General features: G+C 39.5%; 1 protein-coding gene across 2 annotated transcripts in view; it reads right to left on the bottom strand.

Annotated features, from left to right (window-relative positions):
- The window catches only part of LOC127015208 (protein ELYS-like), a 49,108-nt gene that overhangs the window by 19,037 nt on the left and 14,028 nt on the right, over positions 1-16,043 (bottom strand). For both annotated transcript variants that reach the window (XM_050894997.1, XM_050894998.1), the window contains exons 6-20: positions 15,714-15,830; positions 14,645-14,729; positions 11,030-11,180; positions 9,988-10,120; positions 9,719-9,900; positions 9,192-9,253; positions 8,128-8,256; positions 5,927-6,017; positions 5,751-5,840; positions 5,448-5,588; positions 4,567-4,671; positions 3,693-3,786; positions 2,036-2,159; positions 1,857-1,913; positions 518-664 (exon numbers count right to left, since the gene is read on the bottom strand). In XM_050894997.1, coding sequence (XP_050750954.1) covers positions 518-664; positions 1,857-1,913; positions 2,036-2,159; positions 3,693-3,786; positions 4,567-4,671; positions 5,448-5,588; positions 5,751-5,840; positions 5,927-6,017; positions 8,128-8,256; positions 9,192-9,253; positions 9,719-9,900; positions 9,988-10,120; positions 11,030-11,180; positions 14,645-14,729; positions 15,714-15,830 — 1,708 coding nt within the window. The remainder of the gene's footprint in view (positions 1-517; positions 665-1,856; positions 1,914-2,035; positions 2,160-3,692; positions 3,787-4,566; positions 4,672-5,447; positions 5,589-5,750; positions 5,841-5,926; positions 6,018-8,127; positions 8,257-9,191; positions 9,254-9,718; positions 9,901-9,987; positions 10,121-11,029; positions 11,181-14,644; positions 14,730-15,713; positions 15,831-16,043) is intronic.

Here is a 16,043-nt window from a genome sequence, read left to right as displayed (position 1 = left end):
GGTTAACCAAAGCTCTGTATACAAACATCACTTCTTATAAATACATTGCTAACTAGTAAGATATTCTCCCAGCCACACAGATTCTATTAACATTGTGACAGGCAAAGAAGAACCTTCAGCATCAGCAAGAAGATGAATTAGGTTGAAAAGTCACTTTCACAGTCTTCTGTCTCCAATCGTGCTGCTAGGATCCTAGTTTTAATGTGTAAAGGACCTAAACCACTGTTTCTGAGAAAGTGCTCAACCGGTCTGCTGAAAACAACCTAAACGGATGGCTTTGAAAATTCACCTATCAAGCATTCTTCGAGTTGATTTCTTCTTTGTTTTAATCAATTTCCTGTCAAAGTAATTAAAATTTCAAATCATCATTTATTGCTGAAGATGGCGTGGCAGTATTACAAAAAAGCTTCTCATGTTTCATCACCTGTTATCAGCTAAGCACCAATGTTTTAAAAGCCTTTTCTAGATGACAGCCTTGGACTGTAATGTATGTCTAACTAAAGTGTAACATACTTACTTCGTAATCATTGTGATCTAGCAGCCAAAAACCTTGAATAAGCTTAACAAGACCCCAAGGGATAGCAAAGGCGGTTGGGAAGGAGTCGATTGAAGGTTCTGTTGTATTCGGAAAGGAATGCAGGATATCTAGCAGCAAGTAAATTGTCTGATAGCACATATCTAATTAAGGCTAATAAATGTGTAAGACCAAAACTTGATCGCATTAATTTAGCAAAACATAGGGAAATAAGAATACAAAAGTGGTAGGAAGCAGAAAATCCTAATGTCGTAGTCTTGCCATTTTGAGCTCTTATGACCTGAAGATGGGCAGGTCCTCACCACAGAATTGCCTTTGGAATAAACAGCCAGAAAGAACTACTCTTTGATTTCTGTAAGGCGTTCAAAAAGGTTAACTTGAGGTGTTTAAATACTTCACTTTGGTTCTAAACTCAGGCTCCCTCTTTAGTCAGCGGAGCTACCAGTTGGACATTCAAAACATCCGAACATCCAATGCTTAATTAGTAAACCAAACAAATCCTGCGGTTGTTTTTTCCCCTCATTTCCAGAGTACCTAAACCAAGGGAAATGATGGTGTCCTTACCATAGAGCTTAGCACTGAATGACGAAAACGGGATGTAAAAGAGTATGTGGATGACTCATTGGTAGTGTCATTTTCTCTTTCTGACATCCGTTTTGAGGGACATATTGTAATAAGACAGCTCTGGGGTGCAGCCCTTTTTAAACCCCTTGCTCTCCAGGCTCCCCTCTCGGGTTAGGCAACAAACAACCAAAGCAATTCTGTATATTTCAGCAGCTTAAAAAATAAGTTTCTGCCCAATGACTTCTCTCTTCTCTCCGTTTATTATTCTGTGTGCCTGCACTCTTAACAGAACAAAAGCAAGCCCTGTTAGCTGGGCTGGAAAAGCCATGATTTTGGCAACAATCAGGTCCTGGTAAAGCACTGTTAGAAAGGCTTTTGCTCTGAAGCAGCACGTTTTACTGCATCACCCTAGTAAGCAGCCATTTGCTACAGATACGGGTGCTTTAAAAAATTAAAACCTGTGTTAAATGTTGAGAAAAACTGAGGGAGTGTTTTATCTTTCACATTTCTTAGTAAACCTGTTTTCTCATTTCAGAAAAGACTTTGCAAAAAAAATTCAAAAAAATCATGAAAAATTCCCAGTACAAAGCAATAAAGCAATGCTTCTGTCTACGACTTAGTTCCAAACAAAATGTTTTCACTTGCATTATGGTTGAAGCACAAATTAAACAATGTTATTAAACACGTAGGGGACAAACATTGAAGAACATTCACGGGCATCTACTGAAGGTGTAATAAAAATAACTAGAAAGGATACAATTGCATGTTTGTAGCTTTCTTCAATGTTTTCGAGCAAATAGAGATCCAGCAGTGCCTGAAATGAAAAAAACCAAAGTTTTTTCAAAACTCCTGTCCTTCATACGTCATTGGCTTTTGGGTGGGGTTTTGGGGGGTTTTGTTGTGGTGGTGGTGGTTTTCAGTGCCCCTAACACTCACATGTAAACTAGCAGGTGGATACTTCCCAGTTCCTCCTTCATCTCTCCGCCACAACTTCTCAACTCGGTCTCCTAACTGGGAAACCATTCCATCAATCATCAAGCAGTCAGAATCCCATTTTCCTCTGGAACAAAAGGTAGCAAGGATTGGACAGAGTAAAACACTAATTCCAGCCTCTCAGCGTAACAGGTTTCCTCCAGTCAAAACAAACAAAAAGCTCCCACGAGTCAAAGGAAGTAACAAACATACAAAGGCATGATTAGGACTTGACATGCACACGAAAGAAATTTCTCAGGCAGGTGAAAGATGTTTGGTAGCTCCTATTGAATTATTAAAGGAGGTCAAAATAGAAATCCTGAAAGCTCTCTTACTAAGGGAAACGTTGCAATGACCTTTTAGTTGCCAGGTTTCCTTTCTTGTTGTATTACTGGTAATACCAAGGAAGCGTAAACAAAGTTTTTTAAGGGCCAAAAATGACCACTCTCATACTGGCTAACAGAGGAAACGCAACAGTATCAAAATACCAGGACTATTCTTTAACACAAATCTAATGCCTCAAATTGGAGTGTTCCAATGCACAGCTGTGAGACAACATAATGGACACTTCAGGGTTTGTTCTCAGCGTCTCACTGCTGTTCCTGAAAAAAAGTTATGTGCAGAGAGCTGAGCATACAGGTAAATTTTAGTATCATCTTAAGCAGCATTTCTGTTTCTATACACACACCACTACAATCACAGACGGCTGAACTTTCAAAAATTACATTCTTCAAAAGTCCCTCACAGTCTTCTGCTGCCTGCGACGCCACCCTTCAATTTCCCAATGATAGAAAGCAGAAGAAGCACACGAGGGGTTGTATGCTTCTAAGGAACACATGAGCCTGTACGTGAGTTACTTGAGAAGTAAGCTAAGTAAGATGAACTTGAAAGTCAATACCTACTACACTGCAGCTTCCACCTTAACTCATCTGGCAGCATCTTGTTCACAGTGCCACAGCCTAAGCTTCTTTAGCTCTTTAATTAGTTTTCAGTACAATTTCCAAAGGAAAATCTGTGATCACCCAATCCAAGGCATATCACCTATATGCTAGCAAGCTAGTCCAGGAAAGAGAGTTTACATTAGCAGGTGACTTTTATCCAATAGCCAGGAGAGTGCTAGGTGTGCCAACTCCGTGTAACTCTGACTGTCTTATTAAATTACACAAATGTACTTGTGAGTAGGAGATTTAGGCCAATACAATTATCACCAGCTATGACTAGCCAATAAGAGAGATGGGTTTTTTTTTAAAACATACTTTCTTCTGTGTCCAAAACAATTGTGCTGTGAACGGCGTGCTTTGCTGAACCGGAGAGGACTGATCCTCTCCTGATCGCATGACCTTTTTCCGTAGTGACAAATGATACAGATGAGCCAGTGAATTAAGTACGCCACAAAAAACCCGACGATACCAGCAAATGGTACTACGCAGAGGTATTTATAAACATTGTAACACACGCAAAGTAACCTCTGCCTTCAACAGGACGCATGCATCACTGAAGTCAAGGAGTAGTGCCCGCAAATGCATTAAGCATAGCAAATACAACTGTTGATAGAAGAGCCGTTCACTTCCACTGGTGAAGTTGCAGTGGAAGTGTTCTAGAGTTTTGCTGTACAGCTTACCTTGATAAACGCTCAAGTTTCTGTCGATGACCAGTATAGTAGCTCTGAATCAGAGGATAATTGTAGAAAGGTCTAGACAAATGTGTATCATCGTCTACAGGCAATAAAGTAAAAGCAAGTTAAAGAAGCAATACCACATTTTTAAACTAAAATTTTTAACTAAAAAGACAGACGATTGTGCACGCTAAGCGTCGAGAAGCACAGGCAAGCCTCCAACTTTGAAAGAAGCCAATCTTGTTTCTGCCTTTGCTAAAAGAGATGCAAGACCCAAGACTCAATTCCTTCTTGTCTCGAGTGCCATTTCAAGTTTACAGGTGATGTAGCATTCAGAACGTAGCGTAAGCTGAAGTTCACTATAAAAAAAAACAACTCTCAAAGGGAATGGTTTTTTAAACATGTCATGTGAGCATTTGTGAGACAACTAAGGCTGACAAGAGAATCTATAATGCATCCAAATAAAGAAGGATTTCCAAGGTGTATTTTTTCCTCAAGCAAGAAATAAAGAAACAGTTCAAAACATGCAGGTAATGCTTTTACCATAAAAACAGGCGTTCCAGTATTTGCTGTTTAACAGTACTTTGTTTAAAATCCCAAGTCTTTCAAGCTGTGGACACGAGCAACTCCTTGAAGTCAGAGGCATATTGCTCTCTCTAAAAACCATCCAGGAAAGAAACTGCTCGCATTATTCTACACTATGTATTTGAAAAACCACTACAAACTCAGTTTCACCAGGAGAACTTCAGCACACGCTGTCACTGAACCCACACGACTTGTTATTGACGACACGTTGACAAGAACAGGGCTAAGCTTGCATTCATAGGAATCACTTACTGGACACTCTCCTTGTTGCAAATGTATTACAGTTGATGCTTACCTAAACCCTCTGGAAGGAGACTGGATCGACAGAACCAGACGACCACTTGTGCATACACAGAAAGGAGGCTAGTTACCACCTGCTTATTTGTCAAGTCTGTTAAACCTGAAAAAAAGCGTGAGATGATTTTTGTTACGCAATGTCTTTCCTTTTCACAAAACTCCCTTCATCATCCTCAAGAGAAAGTATAAAAATAACACGGCAGAAATCTTTGTCTTTGCATTTTTCACTCCGTGAAAGGAAACGTGAAGGAAAAAACCACAATCACCACCAAAACAAAAAGCAACCCCTACAAAGAACCAGATTTGCTAAAGGCTAAAATAAAAAAAATAAAGCCCGAACTATTAAATACACGCATGAATAAGACATCTGTTTTACACGTCGCAGAGATTTTTGCTCTAGCAAAGGGATATTCTTTTTTCCCCTCAATAGGCCAACAACAATTGAGAATAGAAAAAGCTATAGAAACTCAAGTAACTTACTTGACACCTTACTCATTTATGCTTCCTTTATATTTTTTAGCAATTTGCAATACAACATTTGCCTGCAACTATAAATTGCTAGCTAAGAATTAAAAAGAAGAATTTTCAGCATTGCCACATGCAGGTGCTGCAATTTCAGCCCACTTGCTTACACAGCTTCTTGCTGAATGCAGCCTCCCCTACCCACTTGCATGAACTCCACAACACACTATTGCCCTGAACTCAAGGCATATGAAGCGGTAGTCCCAACTCCTCAGCTTTAAGCCCCTTCTCCCAGCTAAATTGGACTGGCTTCCAATCCCCCAAACCAACGCAAGCTCATGTTTCCACCGTTACAACCCAAGCATAAATCCAAATCTTTACAAAACATACCCAAGATTTAGGAATACTATTGCAAACCTTTTTCAGTAAGCTCTTGTGCTTCTCTTAGAAAACAGTTTAAGACTGTGCTAAGGCTGCTCAAAAGCAACTGGCAGTGCTGAAGAGACTGTAATGTCTGCGGGTCAACGAAGTTGCAAGAGCCATCAAACAGCGGAACACCTTTTCAAGAACAAATATTAAATCGTTAGCCTCCAGAGCAATTTCAGAGTTTCAAAGTACACTTCAAGAACCGCGTGCAATCTCATATAGCGGCAGATTACTGAATAAGCTCAATTAGAAAGAACGACTTTACGTTTGCAGCACGACTGCGCTAGTACTCACATATTTGGTCAAATTCATCTTTTGTATAGATCACTTTGTTCCATGTCCACTCAAGAACAAACCGTAAATTAGCAGCAGAACTTGCCTGCTCTTTAAAAAAAGAAAACAAAAAAGAAATGAATCAACAATTTCAAGCGAAAAGATATAGAACACGAAAACAACATAAGAACTATTACCTTCAGATGTCCAATGTTTAATGCATCCAGTCAGAAGGTCTAAAGAACCTGTCTGGACAGCAGCTGACAATACCGCTTCTAACTGCTCCTCCTAAACATAACAGACAACATAAAATGAGAATCTTACCTACTTGCAATAGCTGAACCATCAAGAGTAAGTGGTTGTTTCTAACTGCAGACTCATTCAGACGTCACAAAGGCAATTAGTACACATGCAACTAATTCCACATTCTTGTTCTTCAGTCGAGCCACAGGCTGGACTGCTTCTTGGTCTGAGGAACACAGTCAACTTTTCCTCTGACATTTCAACTTACTGGAGGCTAATTCTACTCTTTATTTGCATGCCTCTGCATTATAGCCTCTGTTTACTGAGCGCCAGTTAACTGTTTTCAGTAACATCCTCTGCTAATACCCGTTACGCATTCTGTGCATGTAAGTTTGCCATCAGGAATGCAGGAAGGGGACAGAACAAATACAACCATGCAATGGTTGCCCGGAAACAGGGAAGCTGAGATCAAGCAGCTTTCTAGACTATGAAGACATGAAGCAGTTCTGACACCCAAAACATCAAGTTACAGTTTCCGAAAATGACAGAAAAGTAGGGAAACATTTACAGTCTAATAGGTTTAAAGTTTAGGCTCTTCAAATACTGTATTACAATGTCGTGGTCATCCCTTAGAAGGATGATGCACAGGTGTGCACAGGCATGCCATATTAAGTAGTAGCTTATTTCAGCTGGTGTTCTGAGACTTCTTTCAGGTGAAACGCTCCTTCATAAAATTTTACTTTTTTTCTTTTTGGTTCTTTGGTTGGTTGGTTGGTTTTTTAAAGACATTCCAAAGTATCTTTCCCTTCTAGGTAAAATCATTACATTCAAAGCGATTTCTACGCATTGGAATACACATGTGATATTTCTGTCTTTTTCTGAACACGGGTTTCAGACAAGGAAACACACCAAATACTACCTACGGTGGCAAACAAAATTCCAAACCAAGCTTCTTGACCCTAATTCTGAAATTTGTCTTCCTAGCCTTCAAAAGAACTCCCTGCTCAAATGCCTCACGAAAAGTCTCTGCACGATATAGTCACAATTCAGCCAAGGTTATTAAAACGTTTCTTGATTTCCCAAGTTATTTCCAAAGCAGAGTTGACAGCAGAACATCTAATTTGAAGGTAAGACTCTACATCAGGCGTGCAAAATAAACAGCCTCTGGGCTAGGTCAACTTGTCATGAAATTTATTTTAGCTACCGCACTGTGCAGAAGTGTTGTTTGCCCTAACACACTTCTGCAAACCCGGTGAAGAATCCAGTAGACAGGAAGATGAGGGCAGTGGGAAGGCTACTCTCCCCTTCCTACTAATTGCTCCACTGTATGATGACTAGCTAGCTGATCATTTAGCTTAGATGCTGCCGGGATGAAGATGTGCTGTTCATCACAAAGGCTCCATCTCTCATGAAACTCTTGAGATGAGAGAGAAAGGCTGGTGCCCTGCAAATGGAAAACCTATGACAGAGGGGGGTGAAGTCACTCTGGTGGGATAAAGGAGATAGAAAGAAGGTAGTGGGTGTCATGAGATAAAGGTGATTGAAGTGTTGCAGCAACAAGAGGGCAGTCTAAGAGGAGTAAATCGGGCTACTGTAGCACAAGGCAAAGGCTACAGAGGTGAACATCTGCCTTGAGAGGCTGCAGAAAAGGGAAAAGGGGGGGAAAGAGGTGATGAAATTGTCAGGTAGAGCTGACAACAGTAATTGTTTCCCACAGCCCACTTCTTTGGCAGCAAATGACCATGTAGAGCGCAGCAAGCTGATGTTTGCAGTAGCTCACATCCGAGTGAGACACCCCCATCATCAGCTACTGCACTGAACCTAATGCTTTGAGCAACTGATGGGGATGAAAGTTGTTCTGGGGAAAGATGCTTTATGTTGCGCATGAACTGCACTGACTGCACGCTTCCTTGTGCGTATCAGTGGCACAAAATTAATAGACGGGTCCCTAAAGACAGATCTATTTGGGCTGTTCCCAGTCCAACTCAGTAGTTTGGATCTAAGGATACTATTACTTCTGCTAACTAAAGTCAACACCTGCATTTCAGTGCAACTTGCAAATATTATGCAAATCAATGATCATGTCTCGTAGCCTCTACAGCCCTGTCAGACAAGATGGAGGGATTTCCCCCTTGATTCCCTGATACACACTCACCTGACTCAAACTGGATGGCTGGACATCAACTAGTCTTGGAGACAGCAAGCCAGCTACAAGACACCTATTGTAGCTATCATGAATGGCTTCACTTATTGAAGGACCAGATTTCTTCAAAAAATTCAAGGTCTGAAACATCAATCAAAAACTACAGATTAAGACAGCTTTATTATTCAATCACTAAGGTTCTGGATAACCACTAAGAGAAGTAATATAAATGTCCACTTAAACTGTCAGAAAGCTTGCGTCAGTAATATGCTTTAGGTTAGCAATCTGAGTAAGCATTACTATGTAGAGTCTTAAAGACGGCAGCCAAACTTGTTCATTACAGTTTATTTTACAAAATCCTGTAAAACAAAATATCAGCCCTTGCAACACTTAATTAAGTATTTTCTAGCTTCTCTGTCAATACACAGGCCTTTCTTTTTCCCTGAACACTGACAGAAAATACATTCTATATAGGCTAAAACTAACAGAGAACTTTAAATTACACTTTGGAAGACCTTTTCTGTGCTTGTTTGTGCAGAAGCTGATTTATATTGGAAGTATTTAGTGAGCTGAAACTTAATTCAGAATTATTTGTCACAAGCTGTGCAGTGGCTCAGAAGTTATAATTTAGCCAAGTCTGGGAGAAAAAAATTTTCTTCTCAAACAGTTAAATAATCTTTGATTTTCTCCATTCTGTCCTCCTTTTTCAAATTAGTCAGGGATCAAAACCCTAACTCAAGACTATGCAGGCAGTTCGACTGGTGGGTAATAAAGAAGTAACAGCTTTCCCCAACTTCCACAACATTTTTGTTCTTGCTCCTAGAGCAATGTTGTATTCCTTTCTAGACATTCAGTCCCTGATCGTGCTTCAACAGGAGACAGGGGTAGTTCCACAGTCCCAAGAGTGGACCTAAAACGTTACCATTTGCATAAAACGGGCAGGATACAATTGCAATTATGCGTGTGGGTGGGCAGGATGAGCATAAAAGGGTCTCCGACACTGAAAGCAGTGCAATAGAAAACTTAGAAAAGGTACATCTCTTGACATCCTCAATAAAGATACAGTAAAAGATCACCTCCTTCTGGAAGCCGGTGCAAGTCATATGAACAACTCCGGAGTTCAGCAAGCACGTACCATCTGCAGAAACAATGACCGTTTGACACCTTCCACACTCGCACAGTTATGTTATGACCAGTTTACATTTTTTAAATGGCAGTATCTGGAAAGATATAACTGAGTACCCATTTTCTTCATCACATCACTTACAAACTTTTTAAAAATAATTACCGCGTGTAGAAATTTTATCTCTAGTGCTATCAAGGTGCTGTGCTTTGAGCTTCAGTTCAAAGTCATTTCATTTTATGACCATCACCACTTCACAGGCTACATTACAAAAGCACCAAACCCCAGAACTCAGCAGACTGTCAGATATGTTTCACAATATTAAATACCTTGTTAGTAGAAGGCAATCAGAGCTGGGTTTGTGGGGGTTTGGGGTTTTTTGGTTTGGTTTTTGAGTGACAAACAATGAACAAGAGAACCAATAAATGGCATTTGACCTCAGTTTAAGCTTATCACTATTAAAAGCAGTGAAATACCTACCAAAATTATAGGTGCTTGGATTAAAAAACTGCTCAGGTGGTGGATAAGAAGGAGGAACTCCCCGACTTAGACTCCGCTCATGTACCAGAATATCCAAAATGAGGTTTGGAGAAGTCATGCTTACTACAGTATCCAGTGACCACAATGCAAAATAGGGGCAGTCATGAAGGAATTCTTCTGGCCTTAAAGAAAACAAGGGCATAAGCTAAATGGCAACTTTCAAATGAATTATTTGTAGGGATATTGAAAACAACTTAACAAAAAACTACCTTAGTGAATCTGGCATTTGAGCATGATACCAGCGATTAATGTCAAATACACCCAAATAGGTAGATGGTTTTCCCTGACCATATGTATTCACTTGCCAACTGAAGATTGATACACTGGTGTCAGGAGATATTACTGTAAAAGACAAGACATTGTTTCTTATTTGTAGAAAATATATCTGATATTTTTAAAAAACCACTTTCTATTTTGGCTTAATTCTGTTATAGCACTCATGAAACACAACACTTCCCAAGAATAACAAAAAAAATTTATGGAATAGCAAACATCTCTGTGGTAGGTTTCAGTCATTCTGCCCCTTTTTCTTGGTCAAATTGTATCAGTTCTAAGCCAAATCAAATACACAATTATTAGCTAATTAAGTTTTCCATACATTAAGAGTTGATCAAGACGGTTAGCTAGATGAACAGTTTAGCAAAAAAAATATGCTAGGAACACATACATTGCTACTTTTAGAAAGCATACAAATAATTATCATATACACTTGTATCGCTCGGCTGGCATGATTAATTTCCAGATGTGCCATTTCCAGATGTTTGGTGTCGTCTGCAAACTTAGTGAGGGTGCACTCTATCCCCTCGTCCAGATCATTGATAAAGATATTAAACAGAACTGGTCCCAGTACTGAGCCCTGGGGAACACCGCTTGTGACCGGCTGCCAACTGGATGCAGACATCGGTTTGAACAGGGGAAAAAAAAGATTCAGGTAACGTTTCTCAGCTATGAAGAGAAGGATCTTATTGTTCAAAGATGACAGCTGGAGGAATAAAACAACTGACAAACATTCTACAGATGACCCCACCATACATCGCTATAGCATGTCAGCAAGCATACAACAAAACCTATTTTTTCCCTTAAAGAAGTCCCACATAACTTCAGCACCCAATTTTTCTTTTTAAATAAGCCCAACAAGCTAATCTACACAGATATTTAAGACCTTCAGACTGTGGGTACAGAACAGCATTCATTGCTTAGATTCCAAACCCATTTATTTTAGAATAACCAAACATGGACATCAGAACAAACCTTCATTAACGCTATCCTCTCTGTCAACATGGTTGCGAAATTTTTCTACAGTCTGACAGCTGAGTAATTTGGTATTGCTGGTCTGCCCTCTCAAGGGAAAGACTCCACCCGTGAGATCTAAACTGTACCTTTCGTCACAGTATTCCAAACCCTTGGGAAAACATAAAAGAAGAGAGAAAAGGTCATTTTGAGATAAAAACATACATTATAGTTAGATATGAAAGAACGTATATATCTAATATAATATGCATATTATATTGTATATTTCCCATGAGCTTATTTCTGACGGCAAATAGAAACTACATCTGCCATGCAGGAGAATTAAGTGTCAAACTGTAACAGATAAGTTTGGCTGTAAAAGTTTTGCACTTTTCAAAATTTAGCATTTCCCTAGCTAAAATTTGCTCTGAAGCATGCAGAGTCCATCCTATTTTATCAAGTAACTTTGGAAATAAGAGACATGTGCAGAGTAGAGAAGAAAAATCTAAACCGTCTCTTTGCAAAATTAGCATGAAGCCTAAGCAAAGAATCTCATTTTTATTATAGAAGGAATAATCACTAAAACCAATTTTAATAAAAGATGTTGTCCTGAAAAAGACGTCCACCATTCCAAAAGACCGCTTCATCAGATAAAGTACTAAAACTCCATAAACCTGTTAGAGACTAATTTTAACTGCTAGAAATTTCAACTTTTATTCATCTATGAAGAGCCAGTCCCCCACAGAGTTGGGGCAGAGGGGAAGGGAAAAAAGATATCAAACAATTCCTGCCTAAGACAACTTCTGAAGCAAAACAGTGTATTTTAAATTTTCCACGGTGGGGCAAGCGTATCTAAGTTAAGGAACTCCACTGTGTGGAAGGTATGAAGTAATGACTTTATTGACCAGTAAAATATGAAGACAGTTTTCAAATGAGATGCACTGGTCAGGCTCTGATATGAAAGCAGAGACTGTATACTCTGTCCATCTGCAAGCATTGTGTAGGACAAAGGCAAAGATGTGCTCCATGACCACGACTGGATGCACTAGATTTAGCAACTGCTGAGATGGTATAAAAAAGATCTTTGAGAGCGTAACTGAAACACACCATCAGGTTAATTACTTGAGCACAGATTTAAACCAGCCTCGAAGGCAATGGGGACAGAAGTTTGAGGCTCATTTCTAAAAAGACAGTGCCACATGTTCCAGAAGTCCTAGTCGTGACTTTTTACCACGATACAAAGTCAAAGATGCACTGTTTCATAGCCTCAGGTCTGATTCCTGGAAAGTAAAGCACTGCTGTAGTAGACAAGTCTTGCAAGCTGCTATGAACTCTGTTCAATGAACAAGGGTCGACAGTAGATTCCTCCTTGTTTACTCAAGCTTGGCCTGGCAATTGGGAACAGCTCTTAAATTTTCTGCCACTGAAGATGGACAAGAACCTTGACTCAGCCAGCCATGTAGGCAGACAGCCATGTAGTACTGACTGATCTGTGACTACAAAGAAGTATTCTGAGACTAAAAGTGTCCCCTGTAGAGCACAGATCCTGTCCTAATGCATCTTTGGGGTTTTTTTTGGGGGGGTGGGGTGGGAGTTGGTTTTGGTTTGGGTTTTTTTGGCAGTAGGTGTTATCAGTTCTTGGTAGGATGCTACATGTGTAAGTGGCTCATCTGGAAGCTAGCTGGAGAAACTGTCTTTTCTCCCCAGAGGGTCCAGCTGTTTAGTTCGCTCTTCAACTACCTTGTAAGATTGGTTCCTGTTTCAATCTTCCACAACACTCATCACAGGGAAGCAGAAACAGCAGGGCAGTAAAATATCTCAAATCCAGAGACTGGTGCCTGACACCTCTTATAAGCCTGTGAATGTAGTACTGGTTGCATGGTCTGTAGCAGGTTAAAGCTCTTACAGTAACTACACCACAGCTTTCTCAGGTCACAAACACAATAACATTATTTAATCCCCTTGTATGCTTTTTTTAAAGACTGTCAACTGGAATTTCGAGTAGACCCATTTTTAAAGGCTGATGAAACATTTCAACCTTCTGAGGTAAAAACTGACACTCGTCACACCTCATTCAGGAAAACAAGATGACCGAGACAAAGAATTGCCGAATAGTTAAAGGTCCCACATTTTAACATTGAAGTGTTGAGACAGAACAAAGTAGCCACAAGAGAAACTGATATAGACAACTGCTTTTTTTCCAAAACAGCACACAGTACAAGGTATTGTCTTTGCCACTGCTAAGGCTGTAGCTACAAGTAACTTTTAAAAGAGGATAAAACAAAGCAGAAGTTCAAAAGTGAAACCGGAGAAAGATCAAAGAATCTTCCTCCCATCAACCTGCCAAAGTGCTTAGAGCACTACAAGAGATGCAGCAGTGCACTGCAATGAAAGCCTTTTTAAAATTAAAAAACCCGGTCAGGATGCTCTGTTCCTCTAGAACACTGTATATTTATGTCATAAAACCCCTGCACATCAACAAAGATAAAGAGATGACCACCATATGTAGAACACGCTGAATCACTTGAAGATATTTCTACTTTGTCACCATGACAGATAATGCATTTTAAAGAAACACCACCTTTTCCAAACACCTAACCTTTATCTATTCAAAAGCAACACTTACAAATGAGGAAGGAGCTTTCCTATATACAAGGAAAAAGAAAAGGTCAAAATTTAAACTCCTTCAAAAAAAAAAAAAAAATCTAAGTGCTTAGTCCCTATAAAAACAGAGTACCACAATACAAGAATCACCCCTATTTCGTTCCATACGTCTTGAGAATATGCAAGAGAAAGTATCGAAATAGGAGGAAAGAATTGCTCTGAATTAAGATTACTTTCCCCTCTAAAAGATTTTGGAAGCATTCCAAGCATACTACTGAATAGAATTCTACATTATACAGATGCGTCTTATATCTGTTAGGTATCTGAGATATAATGATACCTCATCTATATTTTAAACACAACATCTTTGGAGCCAGTTCTAAAAATGTATGTGTACTCTTTTGACCAAATCATACCACTGTTTACTGTATTTATGTGTTTTGCTGGCTTTAAGAGTAGATTTCATAGGTAACCCAGCCAAAAAAGTGGGAAGAGTTATCTTTACAGCTACTAAGTTTCAGGGTCAACACTTAAGAGACACTGTAGCTACATTTCATTTGAAGTCCAGCTGACAGAGCTCAAAAGAAGAGGAGGAATATAAAACCAAAGAACAGAAAAGAATAAAGCTATATGACCATATTTTAAGAAAGGGAGACAGACAGCAGCTTATTCAAGTCTGCAGTTTGGTTAAACAAAGCTATTCAAAGCCCTGTCTTCTCTTCCTACATGCCATTAATTTGGTGTTTAAATGAAGAATAATTTTATTGGTAAAAGCTGCTTCCTTTTCAGGAATTGAATTTATACGGGCTCTTTGCAGATGAATCTAGTTGGAACACACGACACTGCAGTATAAAATTGTATGACTTGTTTTCAAAAAGTATGGACAAAGGCCATGCCCAAGAAGACTCAGCAAAAGATTTTTTTTTCAATCATCTCTGAACTTTGATGGTAAATATTACCCCTGCCGACTTAACTGATACTCACGTAGACAAAATTACTATTTTCGTCTTTTCACATACATGCACGTCTTACCTCATACAGGACTTGTCCTGATGCCAAGCGTTTTCTGTCACCAAATGCTAACTGCAACAGATGTAAACTCACAACATCACCTTCACTGAAAAAGGCATAAATTATGAAGTCTGATTACAAAGCTGCTTTATAGTCCTCGTTATCATTTTATTACATCTAGCCTGAAGTTTTCTTAATAGCATGCTCTTGCCGAAAAGAAAAACACCACTGCCCAAAACATGATAATTGGTCACATTTAGCCGCTAAAATATAAAGGAGGAAATTCTGACACTAACAGCTTCAGGGGCAAATGCCAAGCATACAATTTGAAAGCTTTAATATGTTGTATGGACTAAAAATTGTTGGAAATAGTTCTTCACAGTGAAGAGTGCTCAATCAAAACTGCTTGAAAGTCAGACTTAAAAAGATTGCCACTCTATGAACAGCTGAGCTGATGAAATAGCTTGCTGGTGCTGAAAGACAGAGATCTTTCTCCCCTTCCCTTGCCACCAAAGTTCCAGTCCCTCTCTCGCATACACTGCACCTTTCCACATCCTGATGTGATTCATTAGCCCAGCAGGAAACCATTGACTTTTCTGCTGAACAGCGATCGTTCTCTGCCAGGTGAGCTGAACCGGCTCACGAAGGCTCCAAAGCCTGCTAAAGTTGGCACAAGGTAATCAGCAATAGTGTCACCTCCCCCCTTCAAGGGCAGCAGGCTGTTATACCGGCACATTTAGTGTTCTACATCTGCAGCCTCAACTACTCTTAATGGTATTTTAATACCATGGTGCGAATATCAAATAAATCATGAAGCAGTCATCAAGAAACAAAGGAAACCATTTAAGAATGCAAGCACACAAATATAGCCACTGTTGCTTTGCCTTCTTTCAGAAGATAGGAACTAGCAGGTCCCTCTTCACATCTGGTAAATCCTGTAAAAATTGCATTGTAAGCTTAACACCTTCCGTACCTGAGAGAATCTCCCGCACAGCTAAATAAACAAAACAACTATATGTACATATGCTGTATGTGAACAAATATTTAAAAAAAAAAAAATTCAGTGGCTTATAGTAAGCTTTTTAGTCACCTTTCTTGTGTAGACTGAACAGCCCACAAGTAGCAACAATTGCGAGGATCATTCTCAGGCTCTTGAAAAGTAACAGCATAGACAGGAATCCTTCCTCCTTCAAGCTGAGAGTGGTGCCTACAGGTATTACAAAAAAAAAAAAAAAAAAGAGAAAAAAGAAAAAAGGTGAGCCTACTGGCCCTAACTGTTTGTAGAAGGGTAAAAGCATCTTCTGAGAAAAGAGCTTCTCCTTACATGCTTATCCTCAAAGTACAGAAGGTCACACTTCCATCTCAAACAAGTGAGTCAAGGAAGCAACTACTTTTTATGCAACAGTCAAGAGGTGAGGAA

The sequence above is a fragment of the Gymnogyps californianus genome, chromosome 3 (assembly GCF_018139145.2).
Source record: "Gymnogyps californianus isolate 813 chromosome 3, ASM1813914v2, whole genome shotgun sequence".
NCBI lineage: Eukaryota > Metazoa > Chordata > Aves > Accipitriformes > Cathartidae > Gymnogyps > Gymnogyps californianus.
This window is presented reverse-complemented; position numbering and strand designations above follow the sequence as displayed.